We start from the raw sequence: 19,309 nt of genomic DNA, 5'->3' as shown, positions 1-19,309 counted from the left end.
AAAGATCTGGGGAACCAAGAATTGAGAACCACTGTAGATGTTTTGATATTGAGTTGCCTATTAAGATATCTGAAGGTGGAGATTCCCTGGTGGTCCAGTGGTTAAGACTACGTGCTTCCACTGCAGGGGGCATGGGTTTGATCCCCGGTCCAAGAACTAAGATCCCGCGTGCTGCCTGGCGCGGCCAAAAAAAAAAAAAAAAAAGATATTTGAAAGTGTCAGATGTCTAACAAGCAGTTGGATATCTGGATCTGGGTCTGAGAGGGAGCGAGAGGCCTTGGATAGAAAAGCAAATTTGCATCTTAGCTGAAGAAGCTTCCTTAAATTCTAGAATTGGATGGAAAAGTTAGCAAAAGACACTGGAGAGGGACAGTGGCTAAAGATATGAATGAAATGTACAAATGCCTCTTAATGGATTTTCTAAACTTTGATTGCTCTTCCAGAGGTGCAAATGGTGAATGCTGTGGTCTTTTCTTCTTGCAAACCTTTTGCAGGGTGCTGTTGATCATGCTGTTTCCTCATCCTGCTGAGGGACTTGCTTAGCCATTGCCCAACTTTTCTGTTCAGTGGGTATAGGCTTTAAAAAACTAGGACATGGGGAAAAGGGATTATCAGCCTCTGGGCTTGTAGTAATGCTATTTCAATTGGTTATATTTTGGGTTAAATAGATTATGTGCTATTAGGTTTAAAGGTTTGATGAGTATTTGTATTTCTGAAACTGGGATTCATAGTTTTAGGACTAGGAATTTTCAAAATCTTTAAAATTTATTTTTTTATACAGCAGGTTCTTATTAGTCATCCATTATATACACATCAGTGTATACATGTCAATCCCAATTTCCCAGTTCATCACACCACCCCTGCCACTTTCCCCCCTTGGTGTCCATACATTTGTTCTCTACATCTGTGTCTCTGTTTCTGCCCTGCAAACCGGTTCATCTGTACCATTTTTCTAGGTTCCACATATATGTGTTAATATACTTTATTTGTTTTTCTCTTTCTGACTTACTTCACTCTGTATGACAGTCTCTAGATCCATCCACGTCTCTACAAATGACCTAATTTCGTTCCATTTTATGGCTGAGTAATATTCCATTGAATAATGTACCACATCTTCATTATCCATTCATCTGTCGATGGGAATTTAGGTTGCTTCCATGACCTGGCTATTGTAAATAGTGCTGCAGTGAACACTGGGGTGCATGTGTCTTTTTGAATTATGGTTTTCTCAGGGTGTATGCCCAGTAGTGGGATTGCTGGGTCATATGGTAATTTTACTTTTAGTTTTTTAAGGAACCTCCATACTATTCTCCATAGTGGCTGCATCAATTTACATTCCTGCCAACAGTGCAAGAGGGTTCCCTTTTCTCCACACCCTCTCCAGCATTTGTTGTTTGTAGATTTTCTGAGGATGCCCATTCTAACTGGTGTGAGGTGATACCTCACTGTAGTTTTTTTTTTTTTTTAAATATGGAACACTTCACGAATTTGCGTGTCATCCTTGCGCAGGGGCCATGCTAATCTTCTCTGTATCATTCCAATTTTAGTATATGTGCTGCCGAAGCGAGCACCTCACTGTAGTTTTGATTTGCATTTCTCTAATAATTAGTGATGTTGAGCAGCTATTCATGTGCTTCTTGGCCATCTGTATGGCTTCTTTGGAGAAATGTGTATTTAGGTAGGTCTTTTGCCCATTTTTTGATTGGGTTGTTTGTTTTTTTAACACTGAGCTGCATGAACTGTTTATATATTTTGGAGATTAATCCTTTGTTGATTCATTTGCAAATATTTTCTCCCATTCTGAGGGTTGTCTTTTCATCTTGTTTGTAGTTTTCTTGACTTTGCAAAAGCTTTTAAGTTGCATAAGGTCCCATTTGTTTATTTTTGTTTTTATTTCCATTACTCTAGAGGGTGGATCAAGAAAGATCTTGCTGTGATTTATGTCAAAGAGTGTTCTTCCTATGTTATCCTCTAAGAGTTTTAGAGTGTCCTGTCTTACATTTAGGTCTCTAATCCATTTTGAGTTTATTTTTCTGTATGGTGTTAGGGAGTGTTCTAATTTCATTCTTTTACATATAGCTGTCCAGCTTTCCCAGCACCGCTTATTGAAGTGACTGTCTTTTCTCCATTGTATATCCTTGCCTCTTTTGTCATAGATGAGTTGACCATAGGTGCATGGGTTTATCTCTGGGCTTTCTATCCTGTTCCATTGATCTATATTTCTTTTTTTGTGCCAGTACCATACTGTCTTGATTACTGTAGCTTTGTAGTATACTCTGAAGTCAGGGAGTCTGATTCCTCCAGCTACGTTTTTTTCCCTCAAGACTGCTTTGGCTATTCGGGGTCTTTTGTGACTCCATACAAATTTTAAGACTTTTTGTTCTAGTTCTGTAAAAATGCCATTGCTAATTTGATAGGGATTGCATTGAATCTGTAGATTGCTTTGGGTAGTAGAGTCATTTTCACAATATTGATTCTTCCAGTCCAAGAACATGGTATATCTCTCCATCTGTATCATCTTTCATTTCTTTCATCAGTGTCTTATAGTTTTCTACATATAGGTCTTTTGTCTCCTTAGGTAGGTTTATTCCTAGGTATTTTATTCTTTTTGTTGCAGTGGTAAATGGGAGTGTATCCTTAATTTCTCTTTCAGATTTTTTATCATTAGTGTATAGGAATGCAAGAGATTTCTGTGCATTAATTTTGTATCCTGCAACTTTACCAGATTCATTGATCAGCTCTAGTAGTTTTCTGGTGGCATCTTTAGGATTCTCTATGTATAGTATCATGTCATCTGCAAACACTGACAGTTTTTCTTCTTTTCCAATTTGTATTCCTTTTATTTCTTTTTCTTATCTGATTGCCGTGGCTAGGACTTCCAAAACTATGTTGAATAAGTGGCAAGAGTGGACATCCTTGTCTTTTTCCTGATCTTAGAGGAAATGCTTTCAGTTTTTCACCATTGAGAATGATGTTGGCAGTGGGTTGGTCGTATATGGCCTTTATTATGTTGAGGTAGGTTCCCTCTATGCCCACTTTCTGGAGAGTTTTTATCATAAATGGGTGTTGAATTTTGTCAAAAGCTTTTTCTGTATCCATTGAGATGATCATATGGTTTTTCTTCTTCATTTTGTTAATATGGTGTATCACATTGATTGATTTGCATAAATTGAAGAATCCTTGCATCCCTGGCACAAATCCTACTTGATCATGGTGTATGATCTTTTTAATATGTGTTGAATTCTGTTTGCTAGTATTTTGTTGAGGATTTTTGATTCTATATTCATCAGTGATATTGGTCTGTAATTTTCTTTTTTGTAGTATCTTTGTCTGGTTTTGGTATCAGGGTGATAGTGACCTCGTAGAATGAGTTTGGGAGTGTTCTTTCCTTTGCAATTTTTTGGAAGAGTTTGAGAAGGATGGGTGTTAACTCTTCTCTAAATGTTTGATAGAATTCACCTGTGAAGCCATCTGGTCCTGGACTTTTGTTTGTTGGAAGATTTTTAATCACAGTTTCAATTTCATTACTTGTGATCGGTCTGTTCATGTTTTCTATTTCTTCCTGGTTCAGTCTGGGAAGGTTATACCTTTCTAGGAATTTGTTCATTTCTTCCAGGTTGTCCATTTTATTGGCATAGAGTTGCTTGTGGTTGTCTCTTGTCATGCTTTGTATTTCTGCAGTGTCCATTGTAACTCTTCCTTTTTCATTTCTAATTTTATTGATTTGAGTCCTCTCCCTCTTTTTCTTGATGAGACTGTCTAAAGGTTTATCAATTTTGTTTATCTACTCAAAGAACCAGCTTCTAGTTTTATTGATCTTTGATCTTTGCTATTGTTTTTTTTGTTTCTATTTCATTTATTTCTGCTCTGATCTTTATGATTTCTTTCCTTCTACTAACTGTGGGTTTTGTTTGTTCTTTCTCTAGTTCCTTTTGGTGTAAGGTTAGATTGTTTATTTGAGATTTTTCTTGTTTCTTGAGGTAGGCTTGTTGCTCTAAACTTCCCTCTTAAAACTGCTTTTGCTGCATCCCATAGGTTTTGGATTGTCATGTTTTCATTGTCCTTTGTCTCTAGGTATTTTTTGGTTTCCTCTTTGATTTCTTCAGTGATTTCTTGGTTATTTAGTAACGTACTGTTTAGCCTCTACGTGTTTGTGTTTTTTACGTTTCTTTCTCCTGTAATTGATGTCTAATCTCATAGCGTGTGGTCGGTAAAGATGCTTGATATGATTTCAGTTTTCTTAAATTTACCGAGGCTTGATTTGTGACCCAAGATGTGTTCTATCTTGGAGAATGCTCCATGTGCACTTGAGAAGAAAGTGTAATCTGTTGTGTTTTGATGGAATGTCCTATAAATATCAATTAAATCTGTCTGGTCTGTTGTGTCATTTAAAGCTTGTGTTTTCTTAGTAATTTTCAGTTTCACTGATCTGTCCATTGGTTTTAAGTGAGGTGTTAAAAGTCCCCCACTATTATTGTGTTACTGTCGATTTCCTCTTTTATAGCTGTTAGCAGTTGCCTTATGTATTGAGGTGCTCCTGTGTTGGGTGCATATATAATTGTTATATCTTCTTGGATTGATCCCTTGATCGTTATATAGTGTCCTTCCTTGTCTCTTGTAACATTCTTTTTTCTAAAGTCTATTTTACCTGATAGGAGTATTGGCACTCCAGCTTTCTTTTGATTTCCATTTGCATGGAATATCTTTTTCCATCCCCTCACTTTCAGTCTGTATGTGTCCCTAGGTCTGAAGTTGGTCTCTTGTAGACAGCTTATATGTGGGTCTTGTTTTTGTATCCATTCAGCAAGACTGTGTCTTTTGGTTGGAGGATTTAATCCATTCACATTTAAGGTAATTATCGACATGTATGTTCCTGTTACCATTTTCTTAATTGTTATGGGTTTGTTTTTGTAGGTTGTTTTCTTCTCTTATGTTTCCCACTTAGAGAAGTTCCCTTAGCATTTGTTGTAGAGCTGGTTTGGTGGTGCTGAATTCTCTTAGCTTTTGCTTGTCAGTAAAGCTGTTGATTTCTCTGTTGACTGAATGAGATCCTTGCCGGTATTGTATTGTTGGTTGTAGTTTCTTCCCTTTCATCACTTTAAATATATTGTGCCACTCCCTTCTGGCTTGTAGAGTTTCTGCTGAGAAATAAGCTGTTAACCTTATGGGAGTTCCCTTGTATGTTGTCATTTTTCCCTTGTTGCTTTCAGTAATTTTTCTTTGCCTTTAATTTTTGTGAGTTTGATTACTGTGTGTCTCAGCGTGTTTCTCCTTGGGTTTATCCTGCCTGGGACTCTCTGTGTTTCCTGAATTTGGCTGGCTATTTCCATTCCCATGTTAGGGAAGTTTTTGACTATAATCTCTTCAGATATTTTATCGCGTCCTTTCTCTTTCTCTTCTCCTTCTGGGACCCCTCTAATGTGAATGTTCTTGCGTTTAATGTAGTCCCAGAGGTCTCGTAGGCTTTCTTCATTTCTTTTGTCTTTATTCTGTTCCATGGCAGTGAATTCCACCATTCTGTCTTGAAGGTCACTCATCCGTTCTTCTGCCTCAGTTATTCTGCTATTGATTCCTTCGAGTGTATTTTTCATTTCAGTTATTGTATTGTTCATCTCTGTTTGTTTGTTCTTTAATTCTTCTAGGTCTTTGTTAAACATTTCTTGCATCTTCTGGTCTTTGCCTCCATTCTTTTCCTGAGGTCCTGGATCATCTTCACTATCATTACTCTGAATTCTTTTTCTGGAAGGTTGCCTATCTCCACTTCATTTAGTTGTTTTTCTGGGGTTTTGTCTTGTTCCTTCATCTTGTTCCTTCATCATTGGTACAAAGTCCTCTTCCTTTTCATTTTGTTTATCTTTCTGTGCATGTGGTTTTGCTTCCACAGGCTGCAGAATTGTAGTTCTTCTTCCTGCTGTCTGTCCTCTGGTGTCTGAGGCTATCTAAGAGGCTTATGCAAGCTTCCTGATGGGAGGGACTGGTGGTGGGTAGAGGTGATTGTTGCTTTGGTGGGCAGAGGTCAGTAAAACTTGTCTGTAAAGACAAGTAAAACTTGTCTGCTGATGGGTGGGGCTGGGTTCCCTCCCTGTTGGTTGTTTGGCTTGAGGCGACCCAGCCCTGGAGCCTACCTGGCTCTTTGGTGGGGCTAATGGCAGACTCTGGGAGGACTCACGCTAAGGAGTACTTCCTAGAACTTCTGCTGCCCATGTCCTTGTCTTCACGGCGAGCCACAGCCACCCCCACCTCTGCAGGAGACCCTCCTACACTAGCAGGTAGGTCTGGTTCTGTCTCCTCTGGGGTCACTGCTCCTTCCCCTGGGTCCCGATGCACACACTATTTTGTGTGTGCCCTCTAAGAGTGGAGTCTCTGTTTCCCCCAGTCCTGTTAAGTCCTGCAATCAAATCCTTCTAGCCTTCAAAGTCTGATTCTGTAGGAATTCCTACCCCCGTTGCCGGACCCCCAGCTTCGGCAGCCTGACATGGGACTCAGAACCTTCACTCCAGTGGGTGGACTTCTGTGTTTTAAGTGTTCTCCAGTTTGTGAGTCACCCACCCAGCAGTCACGGGGTTTGATTTTATTGTGATTGCGCCCTTCCTACCATCTCATTGTGGCTTCTCCTTTGTCTTTGGATGTGGGGTGTCTTTTTTGGTGAGTTCCAGTGTCTTCCTGTGGATGATTGTTCAGCAGTTAGTTGTGATTCTGGTGCTCTCGTAAGAGGGAGTGAGCGCACGTCCTTCTACTCTGCCATCTTGAACCAATCTCCAACATCTTTAATTTTCGGTTTTTATCTTGATGTAAAAATTATCAATATAAATAACAGAATGATTACTTTGTAGCTGACTCTCATGAGATTTAGTACCTGCATTTTAAAACTAAGTGATCGTACTAAATATGTCTAATTTGTATGGTTAAGTTTTTCAAGCATGGGCTTCTGGAATCTGTGGGGTTGCTGACTGATGGTGATCTGTATTGTTTCTGTGAAAAAAATTTGTTTTAAACTTACCTACTAAATAATTATGGGAGTAAACTGTCTAAGTTGATTGCCATTGTACTTATATATATTTGTCAATAGTCCAAAATAATGAGTGTTATAGCATATTTTTATGCCCCATGTTGTTTAAAAGTGATACTTGTGATAAAGTACATGATTAATTCCATTACCATTACAGTTTAATAGTAAAATGGAGATTACCTATGTAGAAAGCAGGTAATATATATAGATTTCTTACATTTTGAAGCAGTAGTTGGTAAATACTTCTTTCATCTTAGCACCCAATACGTCCTTTCACTAAAAATCTGAAGGTAAGTAACTTATGTTTTGGACATGGACTTCTTCTTACCAATGTCAAATTACTTTTCTCTCTGTTTAGAGAAGCTAAAATTAATTAAAAGCTTTCCTTTTGTTATTTATAAATGTCATTTTAAACTGATTTTTGAAAGCTCTTCAAACATGGATTAGGGCTTGCTTTTTTAGTCATTAAAACTGATAGTTATTGCAACTTTAACCAAACCTATTTAGTAGTGTCCTAATCATGTTCTTATACATAATGAAGATAGTCTGCTATTAGTCATACAACTTATCAATACTTTCACATAATCTCTCATTAGATCCTCAGGAAACAGCATGATGTAAGAGAAGCAGGTATTAGAGATTAGTATCACATGCTAATTGAATGTTTACTAGGTGTTCTGCCCTGTTCTTAGAGGTTTGTGTGCATTTTCAGTGTTGTGAAAATTCAACCCTGTGAAATAGGTACTATTATTGCCCTCATTTTTCAGTTAAGAAAACTGAGACACAGACAGGTGGTAGTGGGATCATGTACAAGTTTCTCAACATTTCTTCACCTATCTGCCATATTCTTCTCTAAGTCCAACTCCTTCACATGAGATTCTACCCCTTAATAGCTACTCAAGGACATTGCTCTTGAAATTCTCTATTTTTGTCTCCTGCATCCGCAGTTGTTCCTTTCTACTGGATTATTCCTGTTGGCATACAAACATGTTTTTTTTCTCTTTTTAAAAAAACAAAAACATGAAACAGTAAAACAAACAAGACCCTCTTTGATTCCACTTCCCTTCTAGCTGTTGCTTTATTTCTTTCCTGTCTTTAGTGCACAACTTCTTATAAATTATGAATATTCACCGTATCTGTACTCCTCTCTTGTTCTCTTGAATCCATTCCAGTTAAGTTTTTACCCTACTCTTCCACCAAGATTGCTTTTATGAAGATCACCAGGGAGCTCCATGTTCCAGGATATAGTGGGGGAATAGAGAAATAAGTAGAATAGTATGAAACAAGGACACAATGATTAATAACAAAAGCCTGGAAACACTCAAATATCCATATTGTAAACTTTAGTATTTCTGTGTAATGGAGCATTATGCATCTGTCAAAAAGAATGGGGAAGACATCTTTATACTGCTAAGGAGTAATCTCCAGGATACAGTAAGTGAGAAAACAAGGTACAAAGGAGTATCTTGTACTATCTTTTATGTGAGAAAAGAAGGGAAATACAAGTGTATTTGTATTCAGGTTTGTTATGTTGTTAAAAAATGACGGAAGGGTAATTCAGAATTATAGAGAAAGAGGGTAGGGACAGAAGCTAAACACCTTGTTCTATAATTTTTACTTTGTTTCCATGTGTGTTATATATAATTTTAAAAAGTTAAATAGAAAAAAATTCCTAAATGGTAACAAAACAATTTAACAATGTCAGGATGGTGACAAAACTGTAAGAAGAATTATTACAAGTAATTTCAAAACTGTATTTTGACTGCATATCCCTAATGGTATATATCTAAGGATGGAAAAAAGTGACAAGAAATCTTAAACCTCATCCAATATTGTTATTATTATTTGAGATTATACATAGTAGGATAAAGCATATAAATACTTTTGCTAATGGCATACGTTTGTTAATATCATTAGCACGAAAGATTTTCAGGGTGATAAAGATACAAATAAAAAACCATATACTGTTTAATTAAAATTGGAAATATGAATATATACTCAGGGTTTAAGTTTCTTTTTCTCAAAAATACATATTTTCTTGCTCTCCTCAATGAAGAATCTTAGAAATAATAGCAAGTAACAATAAGCACTCTTAGACCCCAGATTTTGTCTCTAGATGCCATTTCCCATTAAAAGGAATCAAGGCCCCTGGAACAGTGGCTGATTCCAGGCCTGGGGAAAGAAATGTGGAAGATGAATCTGGTGTGCCCGGAAGCAAGGAAGCTCTTAGAGGTCATGTCAAAGTGACACAGGATCCAACCTGAAGGGACTCCTACTGGCCAAAGATGGTGCAATTTGAGGATTAACAAAAACAACCAGGTGGCAGTACATTGAAAAACATAAAATTCCACAAGCTCACAATGATACTTAAACCAAAACTTTTTGGTCACTTCTGGAGGTTGCTTGGGCACTCATTTTGAAAACTGATAAAGGGAATAAATTGAGCATTTTTGCTGTCTTTCTTGTGTAATCTAGGTAAGCAAATGGTCGATGAGGTAAAGTTCTTTTAGAAGAAGCACAGCTAATACAGAAAGAATTAGAGAATTAGAAAATATTTTCTACGCCTAATGAAATAATGGATCTAGGCAGTTGGATCTAGGTTGTTAATAAGGTGAATGTTTGATGGCAGACTTTATAAGGGATGAATTTGGCTGACAACATTTGAACCCACTGATCAAACTTAACATGACTAAAAGTAAGTCACTCAATCCAGTGTGCTAATAATATGACGCAACAGGAAGTTCTCTTGTCAAACAAAAAAGAACCTGAATTTAATCAACCCTCTAGATCTAACTTCATTATACAGAGAGTACAGGACATGCTGTACAATACCAGGAGGACATAGTCACCCAAATCCAGATTGCAACATGTTTTCTTCAACAAATAGCTAAGGAAAAATTTTAAAGAAGTGGAAGCTGTTAAAAAATTACAAGAGACATAAAAGCCCCATCCCATGTGTGAACCTTGTTTGTATTCTGATTTAGACAAACCATTCCTAAAAAGACATTTTTGAGCAAGTGGGAAAAATTGAGCTGTGCTGGATATCACATTATAAGGAATTAATATTTATTTTGTTGAATGTGGTAATATTGTGGGTAGTTGGGAAAAAAAACTGTTACAGATACATTCTGTTTTTTACAGGCAAAAAGAAATATGTGGTATTTGCTTTAAAACTCTCTTCCTTGCCAAAAACAAAATGGGGGTAGGTGGGTAAATGAAACAGGAACAGCAGAATGTTGATAATTGTTGGAGCTGGATATTTGGGAATTCTTGAAGATGGTAAGGGGTTTCATTTTATTCTCTCCACTTTATGTATGTTTGAGAAGTTTCAAAGTAAAGTAAAAAAAATTCGTAAGGAAAGAACTGATAATTTTTATACAGAATGATATGACATAGAAGTATCTATTAAATGTTTGGGCTGGTGAAAGAATGATAGTTTATGATGACTGTAGTATTTATCAAAGAAACTTCTTTAGGTTGCAGCTGAAGTAATAAGTATATTTTGGAAACTTACAAAGCATTACATAATTCATTTGTCCAGGGATTAAGTCAGTCATTATCTACTTAGCATTTAACTTATGTTATATAATTTACTGTTTGTGCTCCACTCAATATTTATATGTACTGATTGAAGTTTCAAGACTTGGGATATGTATTTTTAAAAAAATCCTTTGTTGTATTTGGTTGTTAATATAAGAATTTTTATATGTGCATTTTAGGAATGGTACACTCAAAAATACTTCCAGGGGAAGCTAAATTATGCCTAAAAGCTAAGTATCTTGGAAGGACAACTATATCTTCCCTTGATCTTTGGTACCTAAGGACCCCTGAATCACAGATATTACTCAGTATGACTCTTTCTACTATGGTTATTTTTAATGTAAGACTTTTTTTTAGTAGCCATGTTGCATATGTAGGCTGTTTGAAGATTGTTATAGTTATTGCTTGGATTTGGCATGTTTAGTAATTGTTGATATAGCTAATATTTAACTGTTTTAATAGAATTCAAGGAACATTTGCCTGTTTCTCAGTTATGAAATAGGAGGTCTTATGGGGACTCTACATAAATGCTTTTATTTTAAATACTTAATACTTATAGTGTGAGCACTTAGCAGATTTACTTTAAGTACAAAATAAGGCAGAGATAACCAGAACATATTTCCTATTTTGGGTTGCATATGGAGATGGCACTTGAATCTCCATGCCCTTGAGTTGATTTTTCTTTAGTCTTGTGTTTTTGAAAAATGTACGAAAGTATTCATGAGAATGGCAGGAATAATAAAAACAAGAATAGTTACCTAAAGCTGTAACTAAATCCAAACGGCTTTGGAATTAAAACCAATAAATTGTCCTGCATGATGTTAGTAAAGAATAAAATAAATCTTATGTTTACTTTTGATTAAAAATACTGACAAACAATGCAAAGTAACACTGGTGACCTTGGGATTTTATCCCATTGTTGACTGTTAATAGAAAGTCAGCCACCTTCTCATTTATAATCTTGAAGGTTTTTAATGACAGTCACACATGGATTGCATTATGGCTGAAAAGACGAACTTCCAATTTACCTTTTTTCCTCGTTTTAAAAATAATTTGGTAATTATCTGTATTATATCTACAGTAGATATGCTACCATATGCTGAACTTTTAATGTCTTAAGTGGAATTTGGAAAAACAAAATTCTTAAATTATTTCAGTTTTCTGCATATTTGTGCCTAAAGGGAGTTTTACTTTACCCATTGTAAGGCATCTTATTCCCAACCTTCAATTTGTATAATTAGAAAAAGTTGAATTCTTTTCTTTGTCCCATTTCTTAGTTGACAAAGGATCAGAGGTTGGTGTATTCTGGCAGACTGCTTCCCGATCACCTGCAGCTGAAAGACATTCTCAGAAAAGTAAGCTTTTCTACCACTATTTGATACCAGATACTCAGAGTGCTAGAGGAGATATGTTCTGAAGTTTTATTGATATCCAACCAGTTTAGTTTTTAGTTACTTAAGATCAACTCTTTTGGGTTTAGGTAACAGTTTTGTATATCCATCTGATAGCTAAATCTAAAATAGGATTATATATTTGTGTTCAGGGATTTGTTATCTTGGGTAAGAAAGCAGTACTGAGTTATCGGTAAACTGTGCAGGAGTAGAGTGCTCAAGTAGTGGTGAAGGATTTTCATTGATAATAGTCTCCTCTCTTAAATACCCTTTTGACCAAACTATGTTTTAATACAAGTTAACTTCGGTTAGGAGTTTAATTTCAGGACAGAAAATAGAATGAAGCCCAATTGGTCCATCAGTTAGCAAACTTTGAATGCTGGTACTCAGAGTTAAATATATTTGAATATAGTTTTTTTGACAGATTGAATGCTAGTTATTTTAATGGCAGCTTTTTAGCTCCTGTTTATTTGTGGAATTTATACTTTTAGAACTTTTCAAATGTTTGAGATTCTTTTTGCTTGTGAGTGTAGCAGAATTGAATATATAGCTGTTAATGTTTTGCTTTAGATCTTTGACCTAACTCAGTGTTTTCTGGATATCCCTAATCTCTCTATCCTCTCCTGTATGTTTATTGATCACCTGTGGGAAACTTTAAAAAATCTTACACTGGTGTGTTCCTTCTGTTAGATAGTTGACATTTTAGTTTTGTGTGACTTCTTGCTGTCATTTTCATCATGTAGTTTCAGGTTGCCAAAGTGGTTTAATAACCTCTCTGTCTCCTTCGCTCTCTTTCCCTCTCAAAAATAGTGGAATCTGCAGCAGATTCACTCCCCCCTTTTCTTTTCTTAATAGACTTTTTTTTTTTTTTTTTTTTTTTTTTGTGGTTCGCGGGCCTCTCACTGTTGCGGCCTCTCCTGTTGCGGAGCACAGGCTCCGGATGCACAGGCTCAGCGGCCATGGCTCACGGGCCTAGCCGCTCCGCGGCATGTGGGATCCTCCTGGACTGGGGCACGAGCCCGTGTCTCCTGCATCGGCAGGCAGACTCTCAACCACTGCACCACCAGGGAAGCCCCTAGACTTTGTTTTTTAGAGTAGTTTTAGGTTCACAGCAAAATTGAGCAGAGGGTATAGAGATTTCCCATATACCTCCTGCCTCCACACATACACAGCTACCCCCCCTAAGAACATCCACGTCAGAGTGGTATAGTAGTTACAGTTGATGCCTACATTGACATCATTATCACCCCAAACCCATAGTTTCCATTAGGGTTCACTCTTGGTGGTGTACATTCTGTAGAGTTTAACAAATGTAAAAATGACCTGTATCCACCATTATAGTATTGTACAGAATATTTCACTACCCCCCAAATCCTCTGTGCTTCACCTCTTCATTCTTTCCCTGTTTTTATCCTTAAAAACCTTTTTGCTATATGCTCTTTGAAATATATATTTATTATTTTACCCAAGTATAGCTAGAGGCTGCACATGCATACATTTAAAAAGGCTTTTGCTGCCAGAAATCATTTCCAACCAGAAGACTTAAAAGAAGAATGCCTCAGGACTTCCCTGGTGGTCCAGTGGTTAAGACTCTGCGCTTCCACTGCAGGGGGCACGGGTTCGATCCCTGGTCTGGGAACTAAGATCCCACATGCTTTTTTTCTTTTTTTTTAATTTTGGCTGCACCATGCTGCATGTGGGATCTTAGTTCCCCAACCAGGGATTGAACGCACGCCCCCTGCATTGGAAGGTGGAGTCTTAACCACTGGACTGCCGGGGAAGCCCCTTTTCTTTCTTTTTTAAAATTGCTGAGCCATCCTTTGTTCTTCTCTGCCCCCCTTTATTCTCTTTCCTTTCTCCATCTTATTTACTTGCTTTATGCCTAACTATAAATATACTCATGAAATCGCTAAGCTAAAATGCCAATTCTAATCATTTTTAGAACATTTTCCTTCAGTCGTAGTTGTAGATTTATGGCAACACATTTGGAATATTTACAGAATATAGTTCAAATATATGCTTTATGTCTGTGCATAAGTGTTATAGATAAAAACAGTTTTTGACTTAAAAAAAAACACTATTGCTAAAACTAAGACAAATGAGATTATAGTGAAGTTACTTGAGTTTCTTTATCGCTGTAAGGTCTCAAATAATGAAAACATTTCACTACTCAAAGTTTGTAGGCCTAAACTTCAGTGTGACTATCACAGTTCTGATATTAACATGCTAGATGTTTTTATATTGAAATAATAGATAGTGCTGACACAACTTTACAGCAGTGTTTGCTTCAAAACGGCTTGGTATACAAAATAATCATTTTTTTCATATAGCAATTCCTGAGTATTGAGACCATTTTCTAAGCATGGACAAAATATTGAATTCACAAGGGTCCTAATGACAGCAATTTATTACTAATAAAATGGCTGTGGTAGGAAGGAACTTAAGTTCTGAATTAAGTATTTCTGCTTAGCTACTGACATTTTTGAGCTGTGTATTTTCCAGTACTACTCTTTAAATGTAATCTTCTTTAATTTTAGCAAGATGAGTATCATATGGTTCATCTAGTATGTACTTCGCGGACTCCTCCCAGTTCTCCAAAATCCAGCACCAGTAGAGAAAGTCATGAAGCATTGACATCCAGCAGCAATTCTGTGAGTTATTTTAGGCAGAGTAAATGTTGAAGTTTTCTGATTATCCTTTTTTGCCTTTAAAAACTAAGTGGAAAACAGAACAATTCACTCTTGTGGGTTGTGAGACTGTGTTTTGAACAGCTCAAGTTAAGCATTTAAACTTCATTTTTAGAGACCCAATACACAGTGTTATCCCCTGAAGCCTGTTCCCCATGAGTTATAATTTGCTATATGGCAGGTCAGTAATAGATCCAATCTTCAGGGGTTTAATTACTGAAATACTCAAAAAACAATTATGATATGGTTATATAATATAAACTCTAGGGCGAGTATTTCAGAAATATTTAAAGTATTTGATATAGTATATTTAATCAAGGTAGATTAAATTATTTAAACTTTAAGTTTGCTAAATCTTCTTGGTAGATTGCTTAGTCAAGAACTTTGTTTTTTAAAATAATTGCATTTGAGCCTATATTCCAACTGTGGGAGGAATAATTACTTAACCTACTCAGTTCTTTCAGACTTGAGTATTCATTTCTCCCTTCTTATTTTTCCATCTGCTTAAAACTGTTTTGGAAATTTTAAAAACTAGTTGAACTTTTCAACTTAGATATTGTCTACAAGTTTTAGAGACACCGTCTCAAATCTTTTATATTAAATTATTTTTGGTTTCTCGTAAAAGCTTTATGTGACACTTTTGGAGGTGAAAGAAAAGGACTGGATGAGTGGAAGCTTGCTTAAAACTTCCTGGGCAGGGAACTTTTGTACTGCTAAGTGTACTTTCCTTCTTGCCAAGAATCTAGCCAAAACTTTAAGGAGGGGATGAATGGCATGGGTGATATAGATACTGCCAGTTAACTGCTTCTTTAAGAAACTAGATCTTCTAGTTGCTGTATTTAATTAGCATAGCCTCAATGGTATTTTCTAGTACCAGCCATGGGAGTTTAGCTTACATTAAATTGAGATATGTTTTGTCAATTAACCTAAGGGTCTTTCTATGTTTCCTGCCTTGCATAAGAAGGGACAAAACCCTGGCATTGGCATAGAGTTCTGTGTATAGTCTTTGGACACAGTTGTGTTGCTCCTGTTTTTGTTGACAAAGAACCTTCTCACTTTTCTAGTGGTTCCTCGTTCATGATTTCATGTCATTAGTATATATATTCAGTTTTTTTAAGGTGTGTTATAAAAATCTAAAAAGTATCAAAGGAGAATTAAGTTGAATCCCTCTTAATTTTTTATGGCAGATAAATTTCAGTGGGACTTGAAAATGTCTTAAAAATCTATTCATGAAAGAGTTATCCAATAAGGCCAGAAGTAATTAGTTCTAGAGAAATTAGGCTGTGCTGCCAAATGGCTAGGCCTTTCTTCTATTAATTTTTTAATGAACACCATATTTTGATGGTCCCTTTAACAAGAAATCATGCCAAAAAAGAACACTTTCCAGGTCATGTGCCTAACAATCAGGCTCCCTAGTAAGGTTTCTGGTGTCTGTGTGGTGTGGAATAACATCTTAAAGCTTTTGTTAGTTTTGCAAAAGACCAGTGTGTCCTTGGGCCCTTTCACATGGCAGGACTAAGGAAGGTAGAGAGGCAAAAAGACATGCTGTAAATAGGAAGGCAGTACAGGTAAATGCAATTTTAGTGAACTTGGAAGGATGTTGAAATTATTTTGTACCCAGCTTTTTAAAGTGGGGAATTTATATAAAATGTAATTGTGTTTTAAATTTACATAAAACACTTGACAAACTATTTTCAAGCAGTAGCAAATTGAGGTGGTCTTCAAGAGATTATATTGTTTGAGGTTATTGAATCTGTGAGTTACTGACATCACTGAAGCATGAGAATTTTAAAATCCTGTTTGGTATCTTGTTCATGTTGTAAAAAAACAATATTTGTTGGTAGTATCTATAAACTAATAGAATTTTACAACTGAAAGAAATCTTGAAAATCTAGTTCAATCTCATTTTTTATAGGAAAGCTGAGACTCAGGGGTTAAGTGAATTTTAAGGTTATGTTCCTTGTTAATGTCAGAGATAACACAAAATTCTAGCATGTTCCTCAATATTTTAAACGAGTATACTACTAATAGCATGTTATACAGTAGCTGTTATACAGTAGTAGTTCATAGTAACTGTTAAGTGACACAGTTATTAGTACCATTTATTAAACACTTCCTATGTGTTAAGCATCATGAAGAGAGCTTTGTATGAATTTAATTTTCACAAATTTTGTGTGCTATTTTTTTGTATATAATTACTACTCAGCCCTTTATAGTTGAGAAATGGACTAATGTGTAATTAAGTGATTTTGATTTTCTAAACTCTTCAGTCTCGTAAGAATTAAAATATCTACCTATTAAGCTGGGCACAGGAGTCAAATTAGTAAATTTCTGAAATTCACTCTTTGCAGAGGGATTTCATAAGTACATTTTTAGCAATGTGTCTATAATATTGTGATTGTAATGAATTAAATCTCCTTGAAAAAATAATTACATTTTTGTTTGTAGAGTTCAGATCTGTCAGGATCATCAACTCCATCATCCAGTCAAGAAACCTTGTCTTTAGCTACCAGTTCGTCCTCAGAAGGATTGAGGCAACGAACCCTTCCACAAGCACAAACCGACCCAGCACAGAGTCATCAGTTCCCATATGTAATGCAAGGGTGAGTGAAACTGATAGCTGTGGGCCTCTTAAAAATCTGTGACTCCAGACTTTCATGGTAGCCCCCTTCAGTAATCAAAGTACGTTTGAAATTTACTCATATACCTAATTATATGTTTTGAGAATTAGAGGGTTAGGTGGAGCAGTGTTTTGTTTTGTTTTGTTTTGTTTTGTTTTTTGCTGTCTCACACGGTTTGTGGGATTTTAGTTCACTGATCAGGAACTAAACCCCGGGCCCTCTGCAGTGAGAGCATGGAGTCCTAACCACTGGACTGCCAGGGAATTCCCAGGAGCAGTGCTTTTTTTTTTTTTTAAGTGAATGGTGTTTTGTTTTTTTTACTTTATTTATTTTATTTTTGGCTGTGCTGGGTCTTTGTTGCTGCACGTGGGCTTTTCTCTAGTTTAGGCGAGCGGGTGCTACTCTTCGTTGCAGTGCATGGGCTTCTTATTGCAGTGGCTTCTTTTGTTGTGGAGCATGGACTCTAGGTGTGAGGGCTCAGTAGTTGTGGCCCGCAGGCTCTAGAGTGCAGGCTTAGTAGATGTAGTGCACGGGCTTAGTTGTTCTGTGGCATGTGGGATCTTCCCGGACTCGGGCTCAAACCCATGTCCCCTGCATTGGCAGGCAGATTCTTAACCACTGCACCACCAGGGAAGCCCAGGAGCAGTGCTTTTGAAAGCTGGTTGTACATTAGAATTGTCTAGGGCAGTACTTTTCAGTCTTTAATGTTTGTGCTAATCACCTGGAGATCTTATTAAGATGCTGGTTCTGATTCAGTAGGTCTTATGGGGCCTGAGATTCTGTATTTCCAGCAAGCTCCCCTGTGATGCTGATGCTTCTGATGCTTAGAACATACTTTGAATAACAAGGATCTAGGTAACTAAAATTTTTGTTTTTACTCAGTCTCACTATAGGTCTATGCAAATTAGTCTTCTGGGGAGCAGATGGGTGAATAAGAGTGTTCTTGGAAGAGTATAGGGCCCAATAATATGCTTTTAAAAACTTCCACTGGTGTTTATGATCAGCCAGGTAACAACTGAGGTAGAATAAAACTGTGATGTATTATGAAGGTATGCTAACCATTGCATGTTATCCAGAGTCTTTCTTGGAGGAGTTTACTCAAGAAGCTTGCTATGGCTACCTTATATTTAGCAATTACAGCAGGCCTCTTTGGTTAGGCTGTTCCAGGGGGGAATGCAGTCGACAGCCACAGCATATCTTTCAGACAGCTCAGAAAGGAGGATCTTGGAGAGTACAGTTTAGACCTGGGTTATGTCTGAAACCAGAGTACTTTTGAAGTAAAGGAAACATGAATAATAGGTAGTGATAGTTGTTTTGTGTTGCATATCATGCTGTGGGACCGCAGTGTGTGACAGTGCTCCAGATCCATGATGGTGAGGCTGGAAATAAGGAAATGGCTAGGATTCCTCAGAATGGTAGTAAGTGATATAACCAAGGAGTAGCCACTGATTGTTATGCCAAACAGGATGTAATAACATACAGGTACTTTCTACTTAGAACTTTAAGCTTAATTCAATTCTTAATGCAGAAAAACAAAGCGGAGTATATAGCAAAATATTTAAAAGACTCATCTGTCTCATATTCTTGAGTTTTTCTTCTAAAAATAAGTGTTTAGATGAGGCTGATTGTAGACTTTTATGAAGCATCCTATGAAACTATCAATATTTTTGTTTTCAGAAAATGATTATTGCAAACCAAAATTTAGTTATTTATAAAAAACAGTGTTGTCACGGTTTACATTATAGAATAATGGCTTAAAATACTTTCTATCTTATGACAGTGATTCCTTTCCTGTCTTTTTTGCAGAGTAAGACAGTTCAGTTCCTCTTAATTTATACAGAGTGATTTTACTAATATTTTACCAAATACGGTGGTAGTGATAGAAAGTGAGAAAATTATGGATATAATAAACCTGGAAGAATATGCAATGACATGTTAATAATAGTTATCTCTGCACAATAAGATTTTTAACTCTTTCTCATACTTAACAGTGAATATATCTTGTAATAAACAAAACAAAGTATGTAAAGTTGCGTATCTTCAGAATAAGACCATGGTTAT

General features: G+C 36.4%; 1 protein-coding gene and 1 non-coding gene across 2 annotated transcripts in view; one reads left to right on the top strand and one right to left on the bottom strand.

Moving 5' to 3' along the window:
* The window catches only part of HERPUD2 (HERPUD family member 2), a 42,018-nt gene that overhangs the window by 11,007 nt on the left and 11,702 nt on the right, over positions 1 to 19,309 (top strand). Inside the window, exons 3-5 of the mRNA XM_065883999.1 lie at positions 11,827 to 11,904; positions 14,478 to 14,591; positions 17,076 to 17,230. Of these exons, the coding sequence (XP_065740071.1) occupies positions 11,827 to 11,904; positions 14,478 to 14,591; positions 17,076 to 17,230 (347 nt within the window). The remainder of the gene's footprint in view (positions 1 to 11,826; positions 11,905 to 14,477; positions 14,592 to 17,075; positions 17,231 to 19,309) is intronic.
* LOC136128646 (U6 spliceosomal RNA) lies at positions 1,465 to 1,571 on the bottom strand. Its single transcript, XR_010656233.1, has one exon. It is a non-coding gene; the product is annotated as a U6 spliceosomal RNA (small nuclear RNA).

Source organism: Phocoena phocoena, chromosome 9 (assembly GCF_963924675.1).
Source record: "Phocoena phocoena chromosome 9, mPhoPho1.1, whole genome shotgun sequence".
Lineage (NCBI taxonomy): Eukaryota > Metazoa > Chordata > Mammalia > Artiodactyla > Phocoenidae > Phocoena > Phocoena phocoena.
This window is presented reverse-complemented; position numbering and strand designations above follow the sequence as displayed.